Source organism: Acomys russatus, chromosome 20 (assembly GCF_903995435.1).
Source record: "Acomys russatus chromosome 20, mAcoRus1.1, whole genome shotgun sequence".
NCBI classification, from domain to species: domain Eukaryota; kingdom Metazoa; phylum Chordata; class Mammalia; order Rodentia; family Muridae; genus Acomys; species Acomys russatus.
The window spans coordinates 44181680-44196674 of NC_067156.1; the positions used below are offsets into that span (position 1 = coordinate 44181680).

Consider the following 14995-nt stretch of genomic DNA (forward strand, 5'->3'; position numbering starts at 1 on the left):
CATAAATATTTTGAAATTACAGAATGTTTTAAAACAAATAAATAGTACAGTTCTTTTGCTGCTGTGTAGTAACCCATTGAATAGATATACCATAGTCTGTGGACATACCATAGATATACCATAGTCTGTGGACATACCATAGATATACCATAGTCTGTGGACATACCATAGTCTGTGGACATACCATAGATATACCATAGTCTGTGGACATACCATAGATATACCATAGTCTGTGGACATACCATAGATATGCCATAATCTGGATGGATTTTCAGTGTTTGGCTATCACTGCTAAGGCTGTGTCAATAATGAATGCCAGTCTCCATATGGCCTGCGCTTCTGTTTATTTTGGGTTAAGCACTCTGGAAGAGAGTGATTGAATTGTAAAGCAGGCATGTATTTAACTTTTAAAGAAATGCATGTTTATGCTGTTTTGACTGGGGTGTGTATTGTAATCATCTGGGATTATTTGTCAAATATATTTTCCATGAAAACACTTGGACAGTTGTGACTCTCCAGGGCAGAGGGTTCTCTGAGAATGTTCTCCTGGTGGTCCTGTGCAGGACTTCCACCCGAGATTTTGGCTTTGATGAGTAAAGGTAAAGGTGTTATTACCAGGAACTGTCAAGAGAAAATTTTCTGCTATTGAAAACAGTTTTTCATAGGATAGTATGTCTAGCAGTTAGAGGCTCATTGGACTAGGTTTATATTGGAGCTGTGCTTGTATAGAATGCAAATCACTCCTAAATGTACTAAGGAAAAGTGAAAGTACGTTAGACGGCTGGGCATTTAGGAATTATTCCTATGTAAGATCAGGATTAGATGATACATAAAGCAAAACAAAAATTAGGTTACGTTGTTATCGAAGCTTAATTGTCGGCCTGTGTTTAATTTGAAATACATGAGTAGCTCTCAATCCTATGCCTGAATCTCAGGGTTCACACACTGTCTCCCAGGGGGCTTAGAACAGGCAATGGTGGGACCAACCGCATTTGAAAGCAGAGAGTGTCTGGTTTTTCCCAAATTAGTGTTTCATGGACTGAGAACACCCAGGCATTATGCCAGCGGGAGTGTTTTGGGGTTTTGTTTTTAATAGAGATCGACCCTTTATCTGCCTCACAGTCATGCACACTCCGTCTGTTCCCACCCTCCCCTAGCTGGTGTCATCACGGTGGGCAATCTGAACAGCTTGAGCCGGACCAGCACCGCCCTTCCTGCTGATTCCTATCAGATCGGAGCCATCGCAGGCATCATCATCCTCGTCCTGGCTGTGCTCTTCCTGCTGGCGCTGTTCATCATCTACAGACACAAGCAGAAGAGGAAGGAATCAAGCATGCCAGCAGTGACCTACACCCCTGCCATGAGGGTCATCAATGCTGATTACACCATTGCAGGTAGGGCTGCTGCGAGGGGAGGCTATGGTGTGGGGGAGTCAAGCTCCTCCTTGTAGAGTTAGGGCTCACCAGCTTCTTTTGGGGTTTGGGGTTTGGCTGTGTGTCCACTGTGTCTGGCAGTTTTCCTTGATGTGACCGCACATTTAGATGAGGTATACATGCCTAGAGATATCTACGTCTCAGCAGTTGTAAAATCATCACTGTCGTTTTTTTTTTTTTCAGAAGCTTTTGAAAAAGGTGTGTGTGTGTGTGTGTGTGTGTGTGTGTGTGTGTGTGTGTTTCAGCCGGCATTCTCCATCCCCGCGCCTGCGTGTGTCAGTAGCTAGAGAGACCCAAGTTATACAGTCTTAGGTATTAGAAAGAGTCAAAGCAGTCCATTATGAAAACCCTTTGAATTTTCCTGTCACAAGTCCCCAGTGGCTTCGGGGGGGCAGGGGGTGGGGGGCGGGATAATGATGACGGTAACACACACATTCAACCATCAAAAGGAGTAAACTCTTAAACTAAAGAAACTGAAACTCTTACTCAGTCTTGAGCAATTACTGAAGTACTCTGCCTATAGGCTTATAAATATGATTCTGGGAGAATATGCAAAATAGGCAGTTTACATAAGAGTGTGTTTTCAGGGCAGATTTATTGGGCCAAGAAATCAAGTGCTTTTAAAGAAGCAGATTGGTACGTTTCAAATGATTCTATCTCTGTTCTCTTTTTTAAAAGTTGTATGTAAGTAATTTATTCAGATTACATCTCAATTGTTATCCCCTCACTTGTATCTTCCTGTTCCCCCTCCCTCCCTCTTTCATCCTATTCCCCTCTCCTAGGCCCGTGACATAAGTGGACCTCGTCTCCCACTATAAGATTTTCTTTGTTCTTACAGGTCCCATAGCTAAGAGCCGTCTTCTGTGGAGGCATTCACAACGTCCAAGGAGGCAGTAGTCGGCACCTGCTCCTCTATGGGCTTTAAAGAGTAGGCTAGGTTGGAGAGGAAAGCACCCGTACTATCATTTTGATTTAACCACTTTCTCCCTTTTTGCAGAAACCCTGCCTCACAGCAATGATGGGAATGCCAACAGCCACTACTTCACCAATCCCAGTTACCACACGCTTAGCCAGTGTGCTACGTCCCCTCACGTCAACAACAGAGACAGGATGACCATCGCCAAGGTGAGAGAAAATGCCTCAAGGGTCGCGAAGTAGGGAAGGGAGACAGGCAAGGTGCACACGTTCATGAGGTCTGGGGCTCGCCACTGCTGCTCTAGATACTTCCTGCATCTTGCCCACTTAATTCCTCCTAAGCTGTCCTCTGAGTATGTCTGAGCATCTTCAGAGGGCTCACCAAGGGCTCAGTCACAATGACTTCCAGTCTGTTCCACAGCTGCTGTTGCATGTCAAAGCCTCCCTGTCAACAATCCACACTGTTTCTGTTCCATCTGGGGAAACGTACTTAATTTTATAGGGGATTAAAAATGGTATCTCGTGATGATGTCAGTAAACATAAAGACCTATTGTGAAATTGCCACATTTATTATCTCTGAATACCCGTACTTCTGTGTCCTCCCCAGGATGCTCTGAGTTCTAAACGTACCTTCCCCCTATACCCTCCTCTGTCCCCAGTTTCCTTTGTCTGGATCACCACTGTCCATATTTCTATTAGGGAAAGAAGGAACAGAACAAAAGAGAGAGAAAGCATCAAGTTCATTCATTTAATCCGCTGTATTAGGTTGACACTGCTGGGTCTTCACAGTGCCATCTCAGAGTTAAACAGTGCTTCATGTTGCCCAAATGCCATGGTCAATCATGGCACCAAGTCTCGTACAGGCTCTCATGTTTATGCCTACCAGAATGGCCAAGACCCTGGGGACTCAGCATGGTGGAGACTTTGATAGAACCTACACCCACAATTCTTTTCTTTGAAATTAAAATTCTCCATTAATAACCTGAAAAGCATGAAATGAAGACCTCTTGGTCATGGCAGAAGATCTGGACCGAGGGACATGCCCTCTGCCTGCCAGGAAAGGGCTGCCTCACCTCGTTCTCAGCCTCACTCCAGGGGAGGGCCTCGCCTTGAACTCTGAACTTGCTCCCCCCTCCCCTGCTGCCATGTGTTCTCTTCTTAAATCTTCTTTTTACGTTTTTTTCCCATAGTCAAAAAACAATCAACTCTTTGTGAATCTTAAAAATGTGAATCCAGGGAAGAGAGGCGCATTGGTGGACTGCACCGGGACGTTGCCAGCTGACTGGAAGCAGGGCGGCTACCTCAATGAACTGGGTGAGGCCCACAAGTACACATGCACACACACGTGCATACACACACACTTGTCAATCTAAATATCCGTTCTACTGTGTGCACTACAACCACACACATACACACACGTGCACGCACACACACGCTTGCACACACATGCACATGCACACACGTACACACGCACATACTTGTCAATCTAAATATCCATTCTGCTGTGTGCACTACAACCACACATACGCGCGCGCGTGCATACACACACACGCACACACACACACGCACACGCACACACACACACATACTTGTCAATCTAAATATCCATTCTGCTGTGTGCACTACAACCATCCACCAGAAGCAGGCGCAGGACCCAAATAATGAACTAAGTTTAACACCTCTAATAGGGGTGTTCCTGCCAGCTTTAATGTCTTCTTTGCTTAACAGACACTTGATGAGGTATTACTTAGTTCCAGAATGAACCGGCAAGCGTCTTTGCCCACGGGTAGCTTCACCCACGTTAATTCAGTTCCCACCAGTACTCTGCTAGGTAGCCCTCAGCACCATGCGACGGTTGAACAAATGAGCCAGAAAGAGCTGGAGTAGCTCCCACAAAGCAAAAACCCTTAGAACTGACCTTTGAACCCTGTCAGCTTTTGACATGATGTGGGATCGTCTTTGTCTCTTCTTAACACCAAATGCCATGCTCAATGCCTCTCCCCCTTTTCAAGTGAGGAAGCAGTCATGAGATTAGTGGTCCTCAAGCTTATGGAAGTTGGGATCGATTTATATTCATCAATATTATTGAAGATCCCAAAAGGGCCCCTGCCGATGTAGACTGTGTCTGTTTGAGATTTAGCGTATTGCAGATTAAAAACTAGGAAAATTTTAAATAGCTAGCTAATTTGCAATGATTATCTCATTCATATCACTGAGATTATTTTATAAAACTGCATTCCACCACCCGAGCCCTACAGACTTTTGTAAGAATAGTGCTGTCTCACAGCTTTATTTTCTGTCTGGCTTAGTAGCAGCAAATAGGCCAATTCTATGTGCTTGGCAGTCAGTCAGTCGTGGAGCTCATACTGTATAGGGGGAACGCCCAGCATGCTTGAAAGAGAATAGGAATGACCAGCGGGTAATGCTGCTTTACTATGGAAATTGTTCTAACTTTGAGGAGCGCTGTATCAGGGATTGTGGGTACCAGTGAGCACAGGGTGCAGTGTGTACTGCCTCTGTATTAGATTCATTCTGCTGCTGTGATAAAAGCGTTTAGCCGTGAGCATCTTGGGAGAGAGAAGGGTTTTTTTCATCTTACAATTCTAGGTCACAGTCCATTATGGAAGTTAGGGTAGAAATCTGAGACAGAAACCACAGAGGGATGCTACCCCAGCATCTTTCTCCGCCCCCCCCCTTCCCCACTCTTTCCTTCCTTTTCCCTTTCTCTCTCCCTCTCCCCACTAGCTTTCTTATACAGCTTAGGGCTACCTGCCTAGGAATGGTGATACCCACAGTAGGCTGGTCCCTCCTGCATCAAATTATTAATCTATACAACCCCCAAGACATGCCCATAGGCCAGTCTGATCTGGGCAATTCCTCAATGGAGCCCTTACTCTGTGATGACTCTAGGCTGTGTCAAACTGACATTTAAAGCTAACCAGAACAATATTTCACATGCATTTGTTTAATGTTGGAGTTACCAGGAGGCTCAATGAAATGCCTTAGTTATGAGAACACAGTTGTTACATGGGACAAATACTAAATTTAAATCAACTTTATTTTCCTTGCAAAATCTGTCAGCTGAACTGGGTTAACTCACTCATGAATCTTATTCTAAAGATCCACAAACTGGAAAATACAGAGGTCAACGTCCAAAGCAGATAAAAGGGAAGGGGGTAAAATTGAGTCTCGAAGTGGGTTGTATGACAGCCTCCTCCACTATTGTAGACTCCATGCAAGGGAAATTTCCCAAGATGCAGGAGGAAGTCTCTATGGGCTCTGGAGGCCTCTTGTTATACCAATGTTCCAGTAGAACAGGAGTAAAAACTTCTAACTTTTAATTGTACTCTATACCAATAGTTATAGTTAGGGAAGAAGTTAGGTATAGTTAGGGTAAAAGTAGGGCTTTTACTTCGTAAACAGTAAGATTATGTGTTAGATTTACAATTCAGGTGTAAATTACAATATAGCCCAAAGAAGTATATGAATTGATAGTTACTACTAAAGAGGAAATAAATCTTGTTTTGTTTTAACCTACTATAATTTGTCCTGATTTTGAAATGCAAAACAATCATGGCATTGGGCGCATAAACATCTTTGTTTTCTGTCCCAGAGAGACCCAAGAGTTACTGCTATAGATTCTTCATGAGCTGCTCAGGGATTTCTTGATTTGTTTCTTCCTAAGAGCAATTAAGCATTTACACAGGTGGGGGAAAAAAGTATTTTTTTTTCTTTAAAACACAAAGACACAATATGGGTAATAAAACATGGGGGATTTAAAAAACAATGGAATGATTGATTCTGTTTGTTTTGATTTGTGTGCACACATATGTGCATGGGGGGGGGGGTGGAGGCCACAAGTGTGTGCTCCCAAAGACCATAAAAGGGTGCCAGGTACTGTAGAACTGAAGTTGGGCAGTGTAAAGTGTAGGCCAGTGGGTGAACTTGGGTTCCCTGGAAGAGCAGCCAAGTGCTCTTACTGACTGAGGCATCCCTCCAGCCTCTTGGAATAGCTGTTTTCGTGATGTCCAAAAGAGCCCTGTACTTGACACAAAATGCCCAAGGATTGGTTCTTTGTTGTTGTAGTGGCCTGGAAAGTACCTTCTTGGCTTTATTTATTCATTTTAAAATGGAAGTGGTAAGCATGTACTGGCTTATTGTGGGAATCAGATTAAACAGCATTTGAAAGCCCCTTCTCTGGGGATTTGTACAAACAGGAGTTGTGAGGGAGCTGAGTCCACCTACTCTTTTACCAAAACAGCTCCTGTCGCCTCCAATGACAGGTGAGAACCCGGTCACTTGGTCTTACAGCCAAATGTGCCTCCTAATTTTGATCTAACCACTCTGACTTTCTTTCCACTCTCTGGGAAAAGGATAGATATTGAATCTAGACCCAGAAAGGCATTTAAGAAAACTAGTTTAGACATGACCAGGAGAAGTTTGTAGAGTAATGTAGTCACAGCCCTATAGTAAAGTGGTTCTCAGCGGCAGTATACCTTCCCCATGCATGATGTTTTTCCACCAAGTATGTAAGGTCCTTTGCTTTAGACACCAATTGCAAGCTCACAGGTCAATAATTTCAAGAATGACTCCCTGAACTTACTGAGTGCCCCTGTGGCTATGGTTTTAGAGTATTAGCAAGGGGCTATGAATTAAAATCTATCAAGGAAGAGTTCAAGTATGGTCAGAGCACGATGCGACGAGGGCCTTTCCCCACCCACTCAGTTTTAGTTACTTCTGACTTTTCCTTGCATGGCATATACCATTCAGTATTGCCAACTTGTGAAGCTTGCCAGGGTTCAGGGGCCTCGTCCTGTAGACATGATTGACTGCCCAGATGGCTGTGCTCTTGCTTATTTCTATGCCCTCAAAAGGTGAGCTGATGTCCCTAGCCTTACATAACTCATCTTGCTGGTCTGTCTGATGGAGCTTCTATGCTGAGCCTCTAGGAAAGCAAAAAATTCTTAGTGGGCAGAATGTTGCAAAATCTTCGCAGTTGCCATCCAAGGGCTAAAGGCCAAGGTTAGGCTTCTCTTTGTTTTTCTATTACAAGTTTTTTATCCTGTCACTGTATGTCAGTCACTCTCAACCTTCCTAATGCTGTGACCCTTTAATACAGTTCCTCATGTTGTGATGACTCCCAGCCATAAAATTGTTTTTATTGCTACTTCATAACTAAATTTGCTACTGTTATTAATCATAATGGAAATATCTGGTATGAAGATGGTCTTAGGTGACCCCTGTGAAGGAGGTCGTGACCCACAGGTTGAGCACCGCTGCTCTATAGAATCCTGAGCCTTTGCCGACAATTTTGAGATAGACTCTTGGCAACCGAGATCCAAGAATGTGTGCTTCAGAGAAGAAAATATTTCTTGCCTGACAATGATTGATATGAAGCCTCTTTCCTTATGAGAGTCCCTCTTCTTTATCCCCAAAGATTCCTATAAGACATCACCATCTACACCTGAACCTAAGGGCACTACAAGATAACATCACAGGGTTGGGGTAACACTCCCAAATACTCTGTCTCAGAATTGTTCATCACATATCATTAACTAAGCCATTAATATTGTGTTGAAGGATGACAAACAATGCCCTGCAGTACTGACAGAAGTCTTGGTGCTGCTGCTGTTATGACAACTTAAATATTGCAGTAAGGAAATCCCATTCATTTACATGGTGCTTTAGAGTCTGCAGGCCTTTTTAGTGGTGAGAACAGCTGTGTAAGGCTGGAATGCAGAGTCCCCATTTTAGAGAAGAGAAAACTGACATTCTGAGCTAAGCACCCTCCCCCCAAAGTTATGCACCTAGGGAGTGATGAAGCTCAGTTCTTGGCTCCTGTGTCCTGCCTTCTCTTCTTTATCCTGATGGCTCCAGTTGGGTCCTTGTTTCCTGTTCAGCATCAGTATTGCAATGTAGCATTTGCACGTGCTGGCACAAAGCACAAAGGAGAGGGATTTCTTGCCTTCTCAGTAATGTGAGTGCTATGGATTGGTGATTACAGTCTGATGCTCTACAAAGGTGTTTGCATCTTCTCACTGCCAACAGACTTCATCTTTCCCAGTGTTAGCAGGGCTATTAATTCCAAACCAACACCCACTTCCTTGAAGTTCAGTTATTTGAAAACAAAACAACTACTTGCTTCATCTAGATAGACTCATCTACAAATGTCCCTGCCCCTATATAGGAAAAGTCAAAATTTTTTCAAGTAAAAAATTAATAAAAATGGTCAAGATACAGCATTGGCTTATGAAGTGTTGAGTCAACACACTTGTAGTGGAGATGATCCTATGACCGAATACTAGTTACTGAGAAAACCGTGTGAAAGCCTTCAGACCCTTGAAAGAGCTGCTAGAAAGTGACCAACTCTCAGCTCTCATCCTGGCCATGTATGTTCTTGCCGTGGTTCAAGGTTGCAGGTTCCTCTCTGCTCATCTGTTTGTTCCTACCTGAGTTTGCCAGCCTTTTGCAATGCAGGTGAATGGTGAGATGGGTAGGTCTGTGCACACTGCACACTTGGGTCCAGCCCCTGGCATGACTGATGTGGTACACACATTTGAGAGCAGAGCTCGTTGCACGGCAGTCATCTACTGTGATTTGAGATGCAGGCCTGTTTCCTTTCCTGTTCAGTTCTCATGGCTTGCTTTTCCCTTCTTTATCACAGGTGCTTTCGGACTTGACAGAAATTATATGGGAAAGTCCTTAAAAGGTACAGTAAATATTTGAGGACGGATCTCAGAGACTGAAATAATTTTCAGAATGAACAAAAATGGAATTATGAAGATGATCTAGAATTCTCAGTGTGATAAGTCTCTATAGTGAGACACAAACATGTTTGACAGACATGGGGAGAGTAACTATTGGCGGATCTGTTTTGAGGGCAAAGGTTCCAGTTTTCTGAGGGAATACTCACATTTTCTTTAAACTAAACAGTGTCAGGGAAAGAGGAATATGAAGTGGGAAATAGCTGGAAATAAGAAGGGTCAGTATGGCCATCAGGTGACTAACACCGCCCTTCACAATGACTTTGAGCAATAAAGTATCCAGTACTGAAGTGTTACAGAGAGTTTCCATAGTGCAAATGCCTCTTTATCTGTGATAATAGAACTGTCCTGTGTTTATAGGACCATCAACTCCTGGTTTATTGATTTAAAGACTTTAATTAGTAAGTTTTCTTATAGTATCAGAATAGAATTAAGTGTATTTGAATGTGATCATCAAAATGAAATCAGACCCATGGCATTTTTCTTGGTAATCCCCTTAGAGGGAAGCTAAAATTACTTTGTAGATGGACAATTTTATAGCAAATTGTCTTCAAAAATAAATGGAAAGCACACACATTATTTTCAGAAAATACCATTATAGAAATCTACCCATAAAGAAAACGAAGTAATCTGCCCAAGGAAATTACCACCAAGAAATGATGTTGCCCACGCAACTGCACTTATTCCTTTCCTTCCATTTCTCTTCTCAGATCTGGGAAAGAGCTCTGAATATAATTCCAGTAACTGCTCCCTAAGCAGCTCTGAAAACCCATACGCCACAATTAAAGACCCACCTGCACTCCTGCCTAAGAGCTCTGAGTGTGGCTATGTGGAGATGAAGTCACCAGCACGAAGAGACTCCCCGTATGCAGAGATCAATAACTCGACTTCAGCCAACAGGAATGTCTACGAAGTCGGTGAGTTCTCTGTGCACAGAGAGAGCCTTGACACAAGACTGCGTTCAAAGCAGCTCTAAGTAGGCCATTGTGTTTTGACAGAGATCATATTAGTTGATGTGAAATTAAGTTTTCAGGAAAGCAACATTCAGAAAATTTAAAATATTTTTTCTTATCTTCCACATGGCCATCATTTTTTGTTGTTTAACCACGAGAAATATCTTAGCACATATATGGGGGAGCATATGTATCATATTAGTTAATACAGCAGATGAGACAAAACTAATGGCTCAAGTGGACCAAACAGGTGGCCCCATTTCCTGGCTGTGTTCACCATGTTAACATAATGCTTTGTAGCAGAATTGGGACAGTTTATTTTTAATTTGTTTAATATGTCATATATATATATACATATATATGAGTCTGATATAAATTAGGAGGAATTAAATATAAAAATTATATTTATTTTAAATTCCATCTGTGGATCCCATTTAGGGAAAAAAAAACATACTGCAGCCAATGTTGACTAGACAATAGATCTATATAAGTAGGTCTATATATTTTAGACTTTTTCCATATATATAGTATGAAAATATCTTGTTTATGGAGAAAGTATAGTGAACGTATTTATTTCTTTATGTTCAGTAATAGCATACCCCAATCACAGTAATATGAGAACTCAGATCAGTGTTTGAGGCCAAAGTTTTGAAAGTGTTTAGTATTTCCATAAATTGAGGTAACCTCTAAGAACATGTTCTCCTGTAGCGTCACGGACTTGGGCTAGGTTATGCTCAAGGAGTTTTAAGACAATGATTCATATCCATAATCTCTGGTTATTCCATTGATTTCTCCATCTTTTCCTCTGAACACCATTGCTGAGTGCCAGTTTGTTCAACAACTGTAGAGTTCTATTGCCTGTAAGATTAAAAAGAACATTTTAAAAATTATTTACCTATATTTTATAATATAGGATATTATATATACTTACAATATAAAAAGTACTTATTTTGTGTTTGATATGTGTAAGAAATATCATTATCTCTGATAAACTTTTTGTTTCCGGTTATTACAGAACCCACAGTGAGTGTTGTGCAAGGAGTATTCAGCAACAATGGGCACCTCACCCAAGACCCATATGACCTTCCAAAGAACAGTCACATCCCGTGCCATTATGACCTGCTGCCAGTCAGGGACAGTTCATCCTCCCCCAAGACAGAGGATGGCGGTGGTGGTGGCAGCAGCAGCAGCAGTAGCAGCAGCAGTAGTAGCAGCAGCAACAGCAGCAGCAGTGAATGACATGAAAGGTGACCACTGGAACTCTTCCCAAGCCTTCAGCTCATCTCCAGTTGGCACTGCAGATGACTGGAAATTATTCCAATGAGCAGTTATTGGACACATACGAAAATGCTCCAAACTGAGGTTGATACCCGTCGAAGTGTGTTGTGAACACGTGGTTTAAAAGGAGAGAGCTTCACCATTTCTCACTGCTGTTAGGTTAGAAACTGCACCAATGACTTGTTTTATGATGTTGATGGGGTGAATTTGGTGGAACCTTTCAGAGATATGCACTGAAGGGGATGCTGTAATTGTCACCTGGAAAATTAAAATCTACTTGTTGTCCTTAGCATCACAGAGCCACTGCTGAAATTGTGCAGGTTACCACACATTTACACAATGAGAGTGGAAAGTGTAGGGGACAAGGAATATATTCCTGAGTCCTTCTTGTGTATTTTTTCCCATATGGACTCAAGATTATAGAGAGTGTATGAACATTGGAGGAAGCATTCTGTCAAGGGTACGACTGGATGAACTTTGAATAAGCACCAGCAATGGGAGCAAATCTGAATAAAAAAACTTTATGTTTGTTTTTAGAATGAGAAATGTACAGTTAGAATTATTTTAGATATAGCATAAGTATTGCAGGAATCAATACATAAGTGTGGCATTTCTGTTTGACCTTCGGCCCATGCTAGACTCATGACATCATTCTAATTGCCGTCTCCATCATGTTAGACTCATGACGTCATTCTAATTGCCGTCTCCACCATGCACCTTCACCACTTGCGATTCATAATGTATCAGTTATTCGTAAATACAAAGATGCAGTCGTTTCATTTTCGATTGAGCAAATGTCTGATGAGTGGCAAAGGGTGTACATTTTACGTGTAAGATGCTTGGGTTAGAGAAACCAGTAGTAATACATGCTGTAATATAGACTTAGAGAAACATTTTCCTTAATTTTTCCTTAGAAGTGACTGAAATATTTTTGTGCGTATTTGGGAAAAGGGCACTTTCCTTATTAACTGTTGACTTAGAAACTATGCTTAAGCTGGCCTTTTGCATTGCTAACGTGACATGCACTCATTTCTTTTTAGTTTGTGTTTTCATTGAGTTGTGTATTCTATGTTTTGTAGTGTTTGGATTGTTAATGGAAAAATATATGTCCATTTTTTTTCCTGAATCTTTGCCATTCATCTTTTGCTTGATAAACATGCATTATTTTTCTTTTGGAGGGAGGAAATGTAAACATACATTTTGAGCCTATTAAAATTGATTGTTCCTAAAATATACAGTAGCCACAGGTGCATATCTGATCACGAGAATGAACTTTCTAGTAGTCCACAATGAGCTCTTTTGGGGGATGCTAGCTCCCCAAGTCTTGGTTAAACTCAGGCAGAAGGAGCAGTGAGTACATCAGGTGACTTTACTGAAGACTTTCCTCATGGTCATCAAGAACTGACTATCTAAATTGGGACATGTTTAACAGTAACTGAGGGCATTACTAAAAATCATTCTGCATCGGGTTCAAATAATCAAGGACTGAACTCAGCAGACCAGAACAAATGCTTGCTGGTGCATGCTGTTGCAGACACATCTTTTCCCCAAGGCTTTTCTCTCACAGGGATGCCAATATGGTACAAGAAAGCATTGCCAGCCATGAACACGCAAAGGAGAGGAAAGGCTGTGAGGGAATGTAAGGTCATAACAAATGCAGCAGTCATCGATGTTTTAAAGATATGATGCCCCAGTGACATCATGCTGGAGTCTATTAATAATTGCCTGCTGCACACTCATCTACTAGTGCTGGCGGTAAGGTGTTGTGTTGTCCTAGTCTGCTTTTGAGGCAGAATGTCTAGTCATTTTGCATTTTATGCCTGTGCCTATCATGATGGGTTCATTTGGTCGGGTGAATAATTCTACAAACACACTTAGGACAATTGCTCTTTTATTATCTGGAACATAGTTTAGAAACAATCTTTTCTTTTTCCAGTAGTTAAGCACGGGCCGATCCTTAGAGAACAGGCATTAAACGAACACATGAGTTACCGGCCACAGGAGTCCTTCTTGGTAAGAAAGGGTTGAGCATTTGCCCCCTTTCTCCTTAAATATGGTCTATTTTGAGCATGGTGGTAAGATTGGGGTCCCCTGTGACTCTCTGGAGATAAGGTGTTTTTTTTTTTAAAGCTGTCTTTCCTCATTCTGCCATTTGGGAAAAAAGAGTTTGTGTGCAAAGGTGAGAGGAACTGACCTGGGAAACCTTCTGGGAAGATTTGAAACCTGCTGTTTCCTGAAGTAGGACATAAGCTACCCTGCAGAATCCTATTGATTCCCACATCCGAACCCACTCTGCTGGGCCAAACCTGTGCCCAAGGCGGAGTTTACCTACAAGTTTCCTCAAGACTTTTCCAAAGTCAGAACACTTCAGATACTGTATAATCCCACATTGTCTTTGGAGAGAAAGCATAATTTTCTAAATATTTTGCTGTAACTTGTCTGCAGTATTCTATGGAAAAAGCACTGAATGAGTTTGGTGATGTTTTCTAAGGGACATCCATATGAGAATGTGACCCTAGCTATTACTCTTTCTTTAGAAATTGTTTTAAAATTTTTAACATTTGCTCTATTGGTACAGCATTACATCATGCACAAATGGTAGCTCATATTCTTGCTTTCATTAGGAGACAATGATAATTGTATGATAAGAAAATTTTCATAATTACTCACAGTGCTAGACATGAGCCCCTCTCCATGGAGAACTAGTAACAGAGAGAATTCAATGTGTTTATCAATGTTTTTGTGGGTATTGGCCAAGTTCAGAAGAATCGACCTTTGAACTTTACAACAGAGCAGTATTGGGTGTCACAGCCAAATCTGTTGGCATAATGATTGCTGATTGTGAGAAATGCAGACAACTTTATGGAAACAGGTCATCATGATCTCAGTGGACCATGACAGTGATATCAGTCTTAGGGAAAAATTTTAACCAAATGCAACTTAAAGTCAAACAAAAGTATCATACAGACTACCAATGATAACTCACATCGAATCTACAGTTCAAGTAAGATAAAAATCAAGTCTTAGGAGTATGGTTTTAAAATGAATTTTCCATCTCTGCATAACATGTCCTTATTATTCCAATGAAACATTTAAGGGCTATTTTGATTTTAAAGTCTTACTGCCATGGACATGTACAGAGGGTTGATGTGAGGTGGTTACTTATGAAGCAGGGGCTAGCACACAGCAAGCTGCCCCATGGAGTCCTCTTTGTCATTTTGTCTCAGCTTTGTTTTGATATGACCAAATTGCAGTATATCTATATATATTTAAAAGGAAACTCTCAGCATTCGATATGGTTTACTTGGTGATAGCAAACAAAGTTAATGTGTTGAATGTTAAGCTATCTTTCCTTCCCAAAGATGATAAACCCTCCTCAGCACTAGTCCCATCGTCATTTATACCACCAAATAGATCTGTAGATGAATGCAATAAACTTTCTGATAAAACAGCTCTGAGCAGTGTTTGTTTCTTCATGTGGCTCAGTTGATTATGTGAGAGGGAAATGCTTCACAATGCTACTAGAAAATTAACCCTCTGTCATTCGTGGGTCCGTGGTACTTTACATAAACATTGAAAAGCAGCAGCACTTTGTTATATTCATTTAATTTTTCTTGGTTATATTTAATTGCTTAACTCGTTATATAAATT

General features: G+C 41.5%; 1 protein-coding gene across 1 annotated transcript in view; it reads left to right on the top strand.

Moving 5' to 3' along the window:
- The window catches only part of Megf10 (multiple EGF like domains 10), a 111071-nt gene that overhangs the window by 90470 nt on the left and 5606 nt on the right, over positions 1-14995 (top strand). Inside the window, exons 18-23 of the mRNA XM_051163214.1 lie at positions 1158-1394; positions 2431-2558; positions 3540-3663; positions 9014-9058; positions 9824-10030; positions 11082-11268. Of these exons, the coding sequence (XP_051019171.1) occupies positions 1158-1394; positions 2431-2558; positions 3540-3663; positions 9014-9058; positions 9824-10030; positions 11082-11268 (928 nt within the window). The remainder of the gene's footprint in view (positions 1-1157; positions 1395-2430; positions 2559-3539; positions 3664-9013; positions 9059-9823; positions 10031-11081; positions 11269-14995) is intronic.